Raw genomic sequence first — 15,946 nt, 5'->3', positions numbered from 1 at the left:
TGATGGCTTTACGGTGTATGTATTTCATGGCGAATCAAATAAATCAATATGAATTGAATAGTACTATCATTCTTTTGGGATAATGGTCACAAAGGTAACTACACCCTACAAATAATCTAATACATGTATCTACGCAGGTACGTAGGTACATATATACTAAAAATATTATAGTATGCTATCCACGCATATGTGACGTATTTATAGAACTTTAATGAAAATAATAATAGTGTTAAATACAAAAAAAAAACTATTTGCTAAGAATGTAATCTGAATGCAATGTTGGCTGTCAGTAGCGACATCTATCGTAAACTAACGCAACCACTAATGTAACGTAGTTATCTCATCATATTTTATAGAAAGTCTATTCTATACTAAAGATATTATTAATTTATAAATTCTTCCTAAAATAGAATTATTCGGAAAAAGCACGACACTGAGTCTGTCGACAATTTGAGGAATGTGTTAAACTTTGTCTACAGTTAGTTCAAGTTATCAGACATAGATGGCGTTTGCGTCAATTACTTAGCCTTCGTTTTGTGGAGGCTATAAGTAAGAAATGTTATGAAAAATACAACACAATAAATCATGTAACATTATTTATTTTCATAATAAAATTCCTAATAACTTAATTTATAATGTTGGTAATAACAAAACTTATAATAGGGTTCAACTAAATGCTACTTAGGTATTCTCATAATCTCTTTCAAAAGTCACTTTCCCTCAGGTTATTGTCACCATTGGAATATCTGCGTGGTCGAGGTCGCAGGGGTCTTTCTAATTCTGCCTGAACTTCAACGGTCACATTATCGTCAGTCTGCGAATCATAGTCGGCATTATATTCGGACATGCGGCGACGACGAGCACCGGGCGATTGGTCTAATTCAGCCACTTCATGACTGCCATACCTACTTATTTGTCTCCTTGGTCTACGTCGCCGATCATTTGACGTTTCAGATAGTTCAACATCATCTAACACACGGACATCTCCGTTCCTCTCAGTTTCTTCAAGTAAATCTCCACTTGACTTAGTTTTCCTTCGACCACGTTTCCTTCGTGTCTTACCCGTACCTGTTTCGTTAAGAGAATGACAAGATGCATTCAATTTTGGCATCGAGAGAGCTTCATCGTAGGATGGAGGCGCAATCAGATCGCGAGGATCTGGGGTGTTGCATAAAGCTTCTTGTTCTGCACGAATTCTCAACTGTCTCAACCTATCTCTTGCTTCTTCAACTTGTCTTTCTCTCTCAGCTTGAATAACTGCTAAACGGCGCTGCATAGATCTCCTTATACAATTTACTAACAGCAGGCACAATGTTAATCCTACAATCATTACGGTTATAAACCATATTAATCCATCTGGACTTGGTACTTTTTCGGTGGGATTCCAAACAAAATAACAGGCTTCTAACCATGTTTGCCCTATTAACGTTAATGGGCTATTACAGACAAGATTGTACGATTCTTCCTTTTTGTTAGGTTCGAGAGTTATGAATTCATAAAAATCATACATATTTCCATCACCACAGTCACATCTCCACATGTTATCGCTTAAATCTAGTCGTTCTAGATATGGATTTGATTCAAAGTATGACCGTCTCCAGATTGTCGTAAATCTATTTCCAATGACGCTTAAGCCTATTAGTCGAGGCAACATGAAGAAGGTGTAATTATTCACGAATGTCAAACGATTATAGTTCAGATTTAAGTACTTTAATGTGTTAGACGATATACTGTCAGGTATATGTGTTAGAAGATTTCTAGACAAATCCAAGTCTACAAGACTCTGTAGTCCTTCCAAAGAATCTGGTCCAATAACGCTTATTTCACAGGAGCTCAAATCAAGAACAGTCACTGAGTTCGATTTCAGATGACCAACTTTCGTGAGATAGTTTCGAGATAGTCTCATTTGTGTCAATACAGGCATTGCAAGTAAGGTATCTTCAGGTATAGTCGCTATTTCATTCCAAGATAAATCTAAATGTTTTATCAAAGTCAGTCCTCGAAATGTATCACTTTTTAGCGAGCCGATGTTATTGTAAGATAAATCTAAATATTCTAATAGAGTGTTATTTACAAACTCATTACTCCTTAGAAATCTAATCATATTGTGGTTGAGGACCGCTCTTCGTAGATTAGGAAATCCTTGCAGGTTTGGTTGCAGTACATTGCAGTATGATATATCTAAATACCGTAAAGAGTCTGAGAATAAATTATATGCGGAAGATGATAGTTCCAAGCGATAATTGTGAGACATTTTCAAATGTACCAGAGATGGTAAGTACATTAATTCGTTATGGTTTATTATGCTGAGAGCACAGTTGCTGACGTCGAGACTCTTTAACGTAGACGATATGAGTCCTTGTATTCGCGTAATGGGATTGAAGTTTAATTTTAGATATTTGATGTTTGCAAGACCACTCAATGCAGATCTTCCGTATACAGCATCTATTTCACACTGCTCCAGTATTAAAGTTTCAAGAGAATTACTAATTATCAGCTCCTGATTTGCCAGGTTACCCATTGTTCCAAATTTGTTGAAGGACAAGTCCAATTTCTTCAAATTTGGTGCTGGTAGGAAGGCTTCATTAGGATTGAGACTAAGCCATGATGTGAAGTAGTTGTGCGATAAATTCAGGTCTTCAAGGACAGTTAAGTTTTGTAGCGCATCTTTAGGTACTTCGTTCAGACGATTGCCACTTATGTCTAAAGTGACCAGATTATAGAATTTGTGTAAGTTCTTGGGAAATGTGGATATTTCATTGTTTGAAATGTTCAGCTTCGTCACCTGAAAAAAATAAAGGTCTGAATGTAACAACGTACTTTAAAATACTTGAGGAATCTCAGAGACAAATAAATACACAGACGCGCTAGATCAACATCTTAGAATGGCTTACTCAAATTTAAAATTTGTTTAAGGATAATTAACCATCAAAATAAAATACCTGACTGCCGAATCCATCAGGCAACTCAGTCAGTCCTCTGCGGGAGCAATCAACGATCGTTCTATCTGAGCTGCAGACACATGAGAAGCAGAGGTCACTAAGCCCTCCATCAAAATCAACTTCTGCAGTCGCTAAGCTGATCAGCATTAGAACACATAGTGGCCAAAGTAATCGAATCATTACGTCTCGATATCATTACTGCCTGGAAAAGATAAACAACTTATTTAATTTTAATCGATTCCGAGAGAACGTTTATCGTGACGCATATTTTAGAAGGAAATAGTATTTTTTTCCCGTCACTTGATATTTATCAACACTTTGTTTCCTGCACAATTGATTAAGATGAAGTGATTCAAGTACTATCATATTTTAAACGTTAGTCATCAATCGATACAAATGTTTTTTCTGATTTGAGTCGTCAGGGAAATTGTCAGGAGTCTCATATCTAACTAGCTTAATTTTGATCTCGACAGCAGTCATGGATAAAAAGTGTTGAATTAATTTAGTGTACCTACGTCAAAAGCACATCACAGAACATCAGAACCTTATGATCGTGTTCTTGTCCTAAAAGTGTATGCCTTACCAAACAGGTAACATGTTCAAAGAAACTCGCAGATTATACAAGAAGATTGAGTATGTAGACTTATATTAAATTAATCCATCGACAGTGGTCGATAAAGCTAGTTACCCTTCTTAAAAAAATCTATCACATTGTAAAACTTTGACACAAGGATGACAAATAAGAACAAACTCAAAGTAAAACACCACACTCTTATTTAAGTGAATCTTAACATCACAAGGAAGGAAAACTGAATCACATTGAACACCTGCTCGATTGAATTTCTTGTCACGCCTCAACTTCCAAACCCTTACGAACACAAAATCAAAGAATCAAAAACACTGTACCATGAATAACCGCTGCATTAGTACATACAACAATTTTATCTTTGTTATCAGCTATTGATAAAACAGTAGGATACTTAAATTTGGGTCGACTTTGCGTATCTGTATCGAAAACGTGAAGCAAATTCAGGACAATAAATGGTAAAGACCTATTTTGCTTTGGGAAAGGGTACCTATTTTATTGCAAGTAAATACTGTAATGAATTCGGGCGTAGTTGAATGGTCTAAATGGCTCATTTAAAACGAATGTGAACTAAGGTATACCCCTTAATTGCAATACATTTTTATACTAAATCAATTAATTGTAGGTACACCTATAATAAATTGTGCAAGAGTAAATGAAATAGTTTTCACCTGTCCACGGGCACTTTCAAGTGTTTGTTGACCTTATTTCGCAGGTGTTTAATTACTTGCTAGTCAAGCATCGACCTATTTCGCCTTATCCTATACTTGTCAGATAAATATTGGCGGTCTGACCATGCCCTAGAATTAGATTTACTCGTTTTCATTCAAGAAATGGATCTGATGAATCTTATGGATTATCTTCACTAGCGGTCAACTATGGCCGACAAATCTATTCAAAAATTTAGAAACAATACACACCTTTTCCACACGATTTAATTGAACACACATTTATATAACTCACATTATCTGTACTTTTCACTTATCTTCACTTTATGTTCGTATGTAAACACCTTAATCTGTGGTTTATGGAACAGTTCTTTTTATTTTAGACGTGTTGTCCCTACGGTGCGATTACATTGTGTGACTCAAATTCATGACGTTATCATTGATGATAAGAATGGCGAAAGCGTATGTGCTAAGGGGCGCGGTAATCTGTACTTAGCTGCCTCCTAAGGATTTCTGTGAATGTTGGGTAATTGTGCGATTTAGCACAGGTACAAAATCATTATAAGAATAGAAATAAAAGATATACGAGTATATTAAAATAACCATGACAGGAAAAAAATATATAATTCGCAACAGGCCTCTAACTAAGATCTTTGCTAAAGTTATTCACAGTCCGATGAGTATTATTGTTGCTTTGAGTTTTTACTGAATGTCAATGTGAATGTGATACGCTATTAAAATATTCTATACCAAATAAAAAACCTCCCTCATCATTTCCATCACACAAAATAATTTATTATTACTTTATTTTTGCCGCCCTTTTTTACTGAGCACAGCGCTATCTGTATTGTCAAGTCTGAACTATGCAGTCACCAATTTTACTACCTGCTGACGTCAAACAGGTAACTCGATGCAGGTCCAGCCCGTTGATAGATGTCGCTATGGGTATCCAAATATCATTTTCGGAAAAAAAAGCTGAGACAGGCGTAGATTACAATAAAACAGCTTAATTCAATTAAACCTAGTTTAATAACATTATAAAACATATGTACAGGTGTCTTAAAAAATAAACCTACTTTGCGTTTATCAATACTTACTTAAAACTATTGGCAAGTCTTTTGTTAGAAAATAAAATCATAGTTAGTTTCTTACAAAATCATTTTTTTTTAAATTGACCGTCAAACCCCAAAATCCACTAACTTCGTGACGTACGAGAAAGTCCAAAAAACTCAGGCAATGGTCTATCCAAGCTAAGCCACAACTATATGGGCCCAGAGCGAGATGGTCCAAGATAATATTGTCTCTTGAAACATCATGCGTTGATTTGATTGTGTATTCAAACTGCGACATGCTTCTACTCATCAATGGCTATCCTGGTGTGTATTTCAATAGGACGCCTCATAGATCGTCTATCACCCAATCGTGGTCTGTGTTCTGTTAGATCACCAATGGATCTAGATCTGCGGTAGTTTCTTGGTTCTTCCTCGTCTACAAAGTCTGGCAGAGAATGGAAAGATGAATTCAAGCGTGGCATCAGTAGCGCTTCATCGTACGTCGGTGGAAGATCCTCACGTAGAGGTACCCGCAATATTACTGACTCGACTCTAGGCTGGCCAGCCGAACCGTTGAGATTCAATTGTGTAGTCTCTGGGGGTGGCCTCGACGGTTCCGAAGTGACAGCCACCAGACCGCGACAGACGCAAGATGTTATTACTATGCCGATAATAACACCTACCATCAATGCTATGGTCGTGAACGAAGGAGTGCTCACCTCCACCGGGTGCCACGTGCGAATGTACGCCTGCTGCCAACTCAACTGCGTTACATTCGATGGAGTATAACAAATCAAAGACTCTCTGTCAACGATTTTAGACGGTTCCTTCGTCAGAAATTCATACGTCAGCAAAAGATTGACGCTGAAACCCTCACAACTCCAACGGTTCCCCTTCACGTAGACTTCCCTCAAAAATGGATTTGAAGAAAAGTGTGAGGTTGACCATACATCTCTAAACTCATTTCCTCTCAAATCTAGTACCGCCAGATGCGGTAGCGACGAGAAGCTGCTATCCGTCAACGAATTTATTGAATTGTAACTTAAATTTAGCTCTTGCAATGTGTACGAAGCGAGGTTGTCAGGGATCTCTTCGAGCTGATTTATAGACAAGTCGATTTCCACGAGCGAACCCATTCCAATAAGAGAATCGACGTTTAAATTTGCGATTTGACAGCTGCTCAAGTGTAGACTTCGCAAAGAAGGAGATTGGAAAGCGGGCACATCGGAAAAGTAATTTCTGGATAAAATGAGACTGTCTAAGTTGTGCTTTCAGAGAATCCAGGCGGCAAATCGTTAATTCTGTTCTCCGATAAGTCGAGGAAATGTAAGTTTGGCATTGTGGTAAATGATCTGTCATCTATGGCGTTTATTTTGTTCTTCGATAAATCTAGATTTTTAATTGAATATTTTCGTCCATTGCTTATCCAAGTATCGTATAAATTGTTGGATAAATTCAGGGTTTGTAAAGTGTCCCAGTCTTGTAAATAGTTGGGAATGGTATGACTTAGATAGTTTCTTGATAAGTCGAGCGTTTCCACTCGAGAAAAATTTTGTAGTTGTGGCGGAAATGTCCTGAAGTTGTTGTTCGATAACAGCAACACTTGGGCCTGAAAAAAGAAATAAATAGGTTTAGATCACATCGTGTGATACAGCTCATGTTGCTAGAGTGGAGTTACTTATGTTATAGAAAGGAGAATTTTTGGCAGGACTTCATTCAGACACATACTTTAATTTTGCTGATATTTATGTAATCAACTGACATATTACTTTCACAATATTATGTAAGTATGTTGATTTATTTAAAGATATTAATTGATATAATTAGAAATGAATGTCCTTGAAATTATGTCATATCATTCAGATAAAATTTAGATACTGTGCAAACGCTGCATGTCAGGTATTTTAAATTTTATGGATGTCTTGATAACCAGATCAATTAATTTGTTTGAAACGTTATGATTATGATGAAATGAAGCAATAACACAAAATTCTGATTTTATCCTATTACTTGTATCCTAGCATTTCCTGCCTACATAAGACTATCGGTTATCCTTATTTTGCTACCTTATCGGCCTGTCTGGTTTCAATGTCAAAACTACTGAACTTTTTAAAAATTTTGATAATCAGGTAGTCTAATCTTGAGGAAGGTCACATATTTTTCATCGCGGTGATTTAGTTAGGTGAACACACAGAGATAGTAATACTTACACTGTAGTCCAAGTCATCAGGTAAATCCTTAAGTCCTCTATTAGCACAGTCTAGATGCAGTAGACCGTTCAAGGTATACGTTCGACACGGCTGGTCTTCTAGGTCCTGCTCATCTTCTGCCTGTCGCTTCACTACTCCTGCAGACAGCAGGGTTGGCATCAGCCATAACAAGAGTGCTGTTAGTATCACATCTGGAACGGAACAGGTATTTGTATCAGTTATTGGTTCAAGGTAGAAAGTAGCTGTTATTTATTAGGATATTTTTTTAAAGACGTGTCTGTGATCACTTTTGTCATTGTACTTATGATTATGAGATGAAGAGTATTTTAGATCTTGTGGGACAAATTGACCAAACAGTGACCCAAATTGGTTAAGTTGGTACGGTAATTTGAAGGATAAACAAAAAATATTTATACCTACTAACTGTTTCTTTGATTATAAAGAAGGGCAAGCTGAATTTTTTAATGAACATATAAGAGGCTTGTCTTTTAAAGTAATATCACTCTAACATTATCCTAATCTATCGGATAAAGACCTCCATGCATCACTAAATTGAGAGATATATGTATATTTTCCTGTGATTATTATCAGATATTTGATAAAATAATGTTTTATTATCTATGACGTCTATACTATTTTTACCTAATTTTGGTATTTAGTATTTATTGTGTAGCATTTCAGACCACCTAATAAGAAACCAAAATGGCATTATGGACGGACAAACTTATCTGTTTTTTTGCAGATAAGGAAAGAAACTGTTAGACAACAGTTTTAAGGAGGTCAAGGAGCAAGTTTCCAAAAAAGGTCACTTTCCGGCAAGATAACTAAGTTGAAAACGCTTGCTGATGTTTCAATAATACCTACATCCGTAGAATGGAAGATTATCTACAGTAATATGGCTGAACCACATCCTGGCAAGCTATAACCACTATTGAAAGTAATAACAAGATCAGCACATAGCTTCAAGGCAGAAGCAACGCTACTTGGCAACAAAAATAAAAATTGAACAATACCACTACTTGAACCAACCAAAGCTAATGATGACTCGTCAATCAAATTCGAAAAAGGCAACTCCTTGGACTCCACAATGCTAGTGAAATGACAACACAGAAAAACTACCGTCATTTCCCCAAACTAAGATATCATTGCTCTTGACCGAGTTATGGTCTAAAGTAAATTAGCACAATAACACTAAAACTGATAAGATCATGAATTTCGAAATTATTTATCTGGAGGATTGCCATCTAGGTACATCTGTTTTCCTCGTATAAGAGTAGATTATTTCTCAAGAGATATACTTTATGTTTATACTTTATCTTCCCGCTCAAAATGTGACTCAATTGACCGATGAAGAAACAAAATTGCAGATAAACGAATTAAGTTGACAGCAGAATTAGACAATGCTACTGACTGAACCCATGATGCACTAACAGACCTACGTTTTTCAGGTTTATTTGCCAAAAAGTATCCCTTTAGACTACCGGTGCTCTGCAAACTTTTAGTAGGTCAAATGTTTGGGCTCAGAAATCAGTATGAAGATCAATGGTAGTATGCAAATGGCAAAGATTTAGTATTCAGCTGGTATCAGACCAAATGAAAAATTTTACTGGAATCAAGAACCTAACCTGGAGAGGCCTATGTCCAGCAGTGGACTGCTATAGGCTGATGATGTATGTATGATGTATGAAGAACCTCTTTAAAAAATGCCAATCATCGGGTCAACTATCGGCCAACTGTTTAGTCTGCAGTATGCGGGTACTCTCAGAGTACAAATTGCTAATATGCAAAATACCTCTGTACATATCGTATGATAATCGAAATCGACCTACTTCCTTAAACTTGACATTCATTATATTGATATGAATGAATACACTCGTGTTCTGCTTTGCTAGAAAATTTCTCTCGTGAAAAACATGCAAAATCTGGATGCTACCACATTTAGTTGATGCATTTGACTCAAAAATCTTCATGTAGATACAAGCAAAGGGAAGTATTAATGTTGTCTATCATCGGTAGCACGTGTTAATCCGTAGTAGATAAAACATATACCTAAGATTACTGACTAACTGTAGGGTATGTAGATTAGCTTAATATACATAGATGATATTAAGAACATTAGTGAGATCGAAGACTAAATTAAATAACAACAATAGGGCATCATATCATTTGCCTAGTCCAGTTCCCTAGCCCAGTTCCCTAATACTCGTAGCCTGACTAATTGTGGACCACTAAAGAATAGAATATGGTACGCCAAAGGAGATCGTCAGCTGTCTTTCACCCTTTTCAGCCCCCAGCCTCATAAATATAACGACTAAAGAGCGCATAATACTACGTTTTCCAATAGTTTTAAATTAATTCTATTAATTTAAATATGAAACGGCAAAGAAAAGAGTAAAACTCGCTTTGGAAATTGCTTACACATGTCGTACAAGGACGCATTGTCAAACATTATCTTAAAACACCGCTGCGTATGTCCCAGTACAATAAGCAACAGATTAATTTAAACCGTATTCACTAAATAAATATAACCTCTATGTGTAAGAATATAGAGTTGAAAATTGTTTGAGGAAACACGATTTTATTCATACATAATTTCAGTGCAAAAAATTCGAATGAATCGAACAGAATTTTCTATAAGCCGGTATTGTCGTAGTACTCACCGGATGCCATTGAATATTCGAACTTATACACAGTTTATCGGCACATTTTCACATATTTAAAGCACTCGATATTATTACGAATATTATCGTCGAACGTACAGCATGTCCGTGAATCCTGAAGCTGAAAGTAGTCCAATGGAAATAACAGTCCACGAAAATGTATCACTTCACTGACGTTCGTGAGTATTGCTTTTGTAATGGTAAAGATAGTACAGTTAGCGATACAAGGTGGGTTTCAGAATTCATAGGATTGTCCATCATGTACAGGTTGATGTTTTTTAATTATTGTATGAAGTGTATTTTTACATAGAGTGTGATTAGAGTATCGGAGGGAGCTGTTAAGTAATGCGTTGAAGGCTACATTTTTGACCGATTTATCAACACAGAGCTTTCCTTTTCTTTTAAAAGCTCGAGGCATATAATAAGTATTTCATATATTTTTATAATCTTTTAATATTTATTAAATTATTCTTTTAGGTAACAAATAACATTTTTTTCAGCTGACGCAATCAACATGGGATTAAATGCATCATTGTAGAGAAAAATGCTTCGGCGAGTGAAGCCATTGAACAAAGTCAAAGTCAAAATCATTTATTAAAATAGGCTAATACGATTAGCACTTTTTAACGTCAAAATTTTACAATGACAGCACCCCCAAAACGCCCCCCTTTCACCACTTCCTAGTGTTATGGCTGGAAAGAAGAAGTGGTGAAGAACAAACTTCCCAGCAACACAGCTGTCTATTACAATTTAATTATTATTAATTTATTTTACAATTATACAATTCTATTTTATCAATTATTAATTTAAAACACCGAAAAATACAAAAAATAAAGCACTTTTGTTCCACTTCAGAGCTGCCATCTGCGTTTATCTGTGAAATAATCATTAACATTATAATATGCCTTTTTAACAAGAATTTCTTTGATTTTGTTTTTAAAAGAACTGTCCGTTAATTCCAAGAGATGAACCGGAATCCTGTTATAAATGCGTACACAAAGCCCCAAAAATGAACCGTGCACCTTATGTAGACGATAATTAGGTGCGGTTAACTTATGTTTATTTCTAGTATTAAAATGATGTACGTCGCTGTTTTTACTATATGAATCTAGGTTTTGCCTTACGTATATTATATTGGCATAAATGTATTGAGACGCCACAGTCAGAATACCAATATCCTTAAACCTTTCCCTAAGGGGAGACTCTAGCACCAAGTTTGTATATAGCACGGACAGCGCTTCTGTAGTACGAAAACATTCTCGATATCGGCAGCATTGCCCCACATAAGAATTCCGTAGGACATGATGCAGTGAAAATAAAAAAGTACACCAGACGCGCCGTGGCTACATCGGTGAGAGCTCTTACTTTCCTGACAGCGCAGCAGAGCTTAATTTACCCGTGATGCCAGTTATATGCTCACCCCATTGAATTTTAGTCTACTGTTATCCCTAGAAAAGTCGTAGCATGTACCGTTTCAAGTTCCTCATTGTTCAAAATTACACCGGGACCGAGATTTTTACATTAGGCAAAGCAAATTTAATACATTTTGTTTTCTTCGTATTCAAAACTAAATTATTGGCTGTAAACCATTGCGTTACTAGTGAAAGACAAGAATTCACGTCATCAAAATCTACTCTATTCCTATCAACTTTAAAAATTAGAGACGTGTCATCGGCAAACAATACTACATCACACAATGATTTTAAATAATATGGCAAGTCATTAATGTATACAAGAAACAAAATGGACCTAAAATCGACCCTTGCGGCACGCCCAAACGAACGGGTAGATTGGAAGATTTGACACCATTAACGTCAACACATTGCATTCTACCGCTTGAGCTAATAACACTAAGTGCGCTGTCTCTAATACCATAGTACTTTAGCTTCTGGGTAAGCGTTTCATGTTGGACGCAGTCGAACGCTTTAGAAAGATCACAGAACACCCCGATAGCATTCTGTGACTTCTGCACTGAATATATGTTTCAGTAGAGCAACTCCGGCATCCGTTGTGGAGCGACCCTTTGTAAAACCGTATTGATCCGCATGTAAAATATTGTATGAATTAAAATGCCGGAGGAGTTGATTTAAAATTAGCTTTTCAAAAATTTTGCTCAACTCGGGCAGAATTGAAATCGGTCTAAAGTTGCCTAGATCGTTCTTGCTCCCGGATTTAAAGAGAGGTATAACTTTACTGTATTTCATAAGTTCAGGAAAGGTACCTGAGTCAATGCATCTCATTAAATATACGAGCTAAATAGGGCGCAATATCGTCAATAATACAGTTTAAGACTTTAACAGAGATACCCCATAAATCACCTGTCTTTTTTGAATTTAATGACTTGAAGGTTCTTACTATGTCATAAGGTGAAATATAACTAAAGGTAAATGTGGCTTCACATTGACTAACACTACTACGTAAAAGTTTTTCGGCGTTGGTGGCAGAGGAGTCTAAGCCGCTAGTGGTCTTGATTGGAATATTAGAGAAGAATGTGTTAAATTCGCGAGCTACATCAGAATCTTTCTCGTAAACTTGATTCTCATTAATGATTTTATACTGATTATCACGCTGTTTGATTTTCCCGGTCTCGCTATTTATAATATTCCACGTCGCTTTTATTATACTCTTACTATTCTTAATTTTATTACTGAAATACATTGATTTTGCCGCATGACAAACTTTTTTAAACAATTTAGAATAATTCCTAACATATCTAATAAAATTTTCATCAAAATTATAATTTTCATTTCATATAACTCATACAGCTTAGCTCTACTCTTGTAAATGCCGGGGAAGCCCACTCATTGAAGTTAGTTTCTTTTAGTACGAGCGTTTTGGTTTTAAAACTAGAATTAAATTCGTATTTTATTATATCAAATAGTGCTCCGTACATTAAATGGGGATTGTTTTATTTAATATTTCATTGTCTAGTTTCGCGTTAATATTATTTTTAAAACTATTAAAACGACTGGTTGTTAGGGCCGACATGTTATTTCCCGCTTGATTTTATTCTTTTATCAGGAAACCGTGCCAGTTGACCACGGGAAGGAAGGCCACTGGTAATCAGAGTCTCTGTGGCGCTACAATTAGTAAATATATTATCTAAACAGGTTGACGAGGTTGCCGTAATTCGAGTTGGTTCTAGAAATAAATTTACTAAGTTAAATGATTTAAATAAGTTTAGCAACCTTGTAGTTAAAGAAGATGATTCTAAAATATTAACATTGAAGTCACCGCAAACTAAAAGTGATTTACTAGTGGAATTAAGTTTAGAGAGAGAATTTTCCATTACTGATTCAAAAGTGTTAAAATCACCTGAAGGAGGCCTGTATACACAAATTATAACAAACTGCTCCAGTTCAACACATGATAATTCTACATTGCGCTCGACTGATAATTTTACTATATCTGAACGTTCCTTACACTTTAAATTATTAGTTACAATTATAAGAGAGCCACCATGGATGGCTTCCTTTCTAACGAATGAACTTTGTACTGTATAATTACTGTTATTAAGGAATATTATTTCACTATTTCTGTGCCAGTGCTCAGTTATGCACATAACTTGTACCATATAATGTTCAATGAATAAACTTAATTCTAAATCCTTGCCGGAAAGGCCCTGAATGTTTTGATGTACAACATTCAGTTGATGTACCCACCCTTTGTCGCACCATGTAGTTTAAACTATCAGGTGTATCAATAGTTGTATTAGTAGAACTACTATATTATTAAAAGAAGAGGTTACCGTAGTAGAACCCGGGTCAATTTGTATATTATTTGCTATCAATATAGCAATTTGTTGTTTATAATAAAACTTAGATACATTGTATCATTTGTCACTACAAAATTATTTATAAATTTATTTGTATCAAAGTACATTATTCTATTATTGTATTGCCTAGTTATATTGTACATTAATAGGTTTAAATTAAATATGTACTGATTTTGGTCTATAGTATAATTTTTAGAATATGGTAAGGCACAGATTATAAACTTGCAATTTGTTGTATTATTTAATTTTATCATTGATTCAACACTTTCTATTATATTTTGTTTTTTGACTGCTAGACTATCTCCAAATAGCATAATGGCAGTTGAAGTGGTATTAAGGTTTGTCAATTTAATTGTTTCTATTATCTCATTGTAGCTGGCACCGGGTGAACAATTGTTTATTATTTTACTTTTACAATATTGAGAGATTAATTTACCAAAACCAAGACCAAATCTATCAGAAAATATTTGTGATATATTGTTTTGATTTTCCGAATTATTATTATATGAAATGCTTGATGGTGGAATATTGCACTGAACATTGACAACAGGTGGTATTATGTCACTGTTCACTGACTGCATAGTACTAGGCGAAGTTAACTCTGGGTCAGCTTGTACTGCTGGTTGTGAACAAGTACAGTTGGTATATTTATTTTTAAGAGAATCAAGACGGTCCATATTTTCACTACCTAACTGGAGCAGCTCATCGGTAGCCAAAATATGTGCCTTTACTTGATATTGGGCTGTCTCATATTTGTGTGTAATTTTGTTAATTCGCGTTGCAGTTCAAGCATTTCCTGTTGCAGAACTAGTGTGTCTTGGTCATACATTAGCCTACTTTGTAAAAGTTGGTTAGTGCACAAATTTAACTGATTTTTCAAGTCAACTTTAGTTTTAAGTAAATTATTTAATTTATGTGTGGATTTATGTTTATGACACACTTTCTTAATTTTTTGTATCAATTTGTTTAATCTTATGTATTTTTAATCTTTTGTGACTCAAATTATTAATATGAAGTGGATTTGAAGTAACAAGCTCACTGAAAAGGCGGTGAGTGGCATCACTTTCCTGTTGTTGTTGGGTTTGCTTGAAGCATATTATTGACTTGTGAGCATCATTTAAGCTTGTCTCCAGTACCTTAATGCGACTCTCATGAGCATCACTACATTCACTAAAAGAACCTACAAAATCCTGTAACCTATCCCGCTGATCCAGCACATCCATATATTGGATGTGTAATTCTGCAAGTTGAGACTTTAATTCAGAGTTTTTACTAATTATTTTCTGAATTTCTTCCTCGCTGTCATCACGTTCCCTTAACAGTTGTTGACAGAGCTCTTCGGATGTTTTGAGCTTTTCCAGGGCTAACTTCAGTTTCACCTCCATGTCCTTGGCAGTGGCCTTCCTTGTCATAACGAACATGGTGTCAGGTATTTACTGAAAGCGTGGAGTAAACAAGATGAGAAAGACAGAAAAGAATAGTTTTAGGTAATAGGCTTAGGTGTTCGAATATTTAAAATATGAATTTAGTAGTTTCAAGATTATATAGCATGGAAAAGAATGAGTTTGATTTAATTGATAGAAAATTAAGTACAAAATTGAAGTGTAGCTATAGATTTTGTTAACATATATATCTATAATTTGCCTTCAATGTGTAATGTAACAGAAGTTACTGTTAAAGGAACATGTAACTTATATGAGAATCAAGAATGTATTGGGACTTCTTTAGTTTTATTTGATTTTAATTTTTAATTTTCTAAGATAAGGTAGGTTACAAAATTGATATTATTTTTTATTTTTTTTCCGTTATTCTCACTTTTATAGTAAATAACATAATCTACTGCACGAGAATTAGTATAATAAAGCGTGTTACAGTTATAATAGAGAGATACTTCCCGTTAAAATCCGATTTATTTGAACCGAGCGGTTGACAGCTGACCGGCTCCGTGTTGTGTAGATTTTTACGAGTTTTCCTTTTGCAATAACGTCACAAACATTTGTACACTATATTTACGACTATTACTATTAAATTATCAACTTTTTAGGGCGATTTA

The 15,946-nt window shown here is 35.2% G+C and overlaps 2 protein-coding genes and 1 long non-coding RNA gene across 6 annotated transcripts; all 3 read right to left on the bottom strand.

Annotated features, from left to right (window-relative positions):
* Window positions 1–583: 583 nt before the first annotated feature.
* On the bottom strand, window positions 584–4,636 carry LOC110383786 (insulin-like growth factor-binding protein complex acid labile subunit). Of its 3 annotated transcripts, none has more exons than XM_021344683.3 (3): window positions 4,492–4,636; window positions 2,943–3,144; window positions 584–2,785 (listed from the first exon to the last, which is right to left on the bottom strand). In XM_021344683.3, exons 2-3 carry the CDS (start codon window positions 3,120–3,122, stop codon window positions 704–706), a joined length of 2,262 nt encoding a protein of 753 aa, XP_021200358.2. In that variant the 5' UTR covers window positions 3,123–3,144; window positions 4,492–4,636; the 3' UTR covers window positions 584–703. The 3 variants fall into 3 exon arrangements, with proteins under 3 accessions (XP_021200358.2, XP_021200357.2, XP_021200359.2); XM_021344682.3 differs by having other exon boundaries at window positions 4,449–4,625; XM_021344684.3 differs by lacking the exon at window positions 4,492–4,636 and adding an exon at window positions 3,770–3,865.
* A 570-nt stretch (window positions 4,637–5,206) lies between these two features.
* On the bottom strand, window positions 5,207–10,340 carry LOC110383787 (leucine-rich repeat-containing G-protein coupled receptor 5). Its single transcript, XM_021344685.3, is given in 4 exon segments — window positions 5,207–6,512; window positions 6,515–6,857; window positions 7,459–7,649; window positions 10,119–10,340. Coding segments are annotated over 4 exon segments (1,506 nt in total). The 5' UTR covers window positions 10,129–10,340; the 3' UTR covers window positions 5,207–5,550.
* Window positions 10,341–10,693: 353 nt separating this feature from the next.
* On the bottom strand, window positions 10,694–15,416 carry LOC135119295 (uncharacterized). 2 transcript variants are annotated; one of them, XR_010278135.1, is made up of 2 exons: window positions 15,078–15,416; window positions 10,694–10,992 (listed from the first exon to the last, which is right to left on the bottom strand). It is a non-coding gene; the product is annotated as an uncharacterized LOC135119295 (long non-coding RNA). The 2 variants fall into 2 exon arrangements; XR_010278134.1 differs by having other exon boundaries at window positions 15,091–15,416.
* Between the last annotated feature and the right edge of the window lie 530 nt (window positions 15,417–15,946).

The sequence above is a fragment of the Helicoverpa armigera genome, chromosome 3 (genome assembly GCF_030705265.1).
Source record: "Helicoverpa armigera isolate CAAS_96S chromosome 3, ASM3070526v1, whole genome shotgun sequence".
NCBI classification, from domain to species: Eukaryota; Metazoa; Arthropoda; class Insecta; order Lepidoptera; family Noctuidae; genus Helicoverpa; species Helicoverpa armigera.
This window is presented reverse-complemented; position numbering and strand designations above follow the sequence as displayed.

Excerpts from the sequence above, each read along its gene's own strand:
- LOC110383786 (XM_021344683.3), bottom strand. The coding sequence starts at position 3,122 with ATGATTCGATTACTTTGGCCACTATGTGTTCTAATGCTGATCAGCTTA. Across the intron at positions 2,786-2,942 it reads CTGATGGATTCGGCAGTCAG|GTGACGAAGCTGAACATTTC; the intron begins GTATTTTATTTT and ends TATTTTTTTCAG.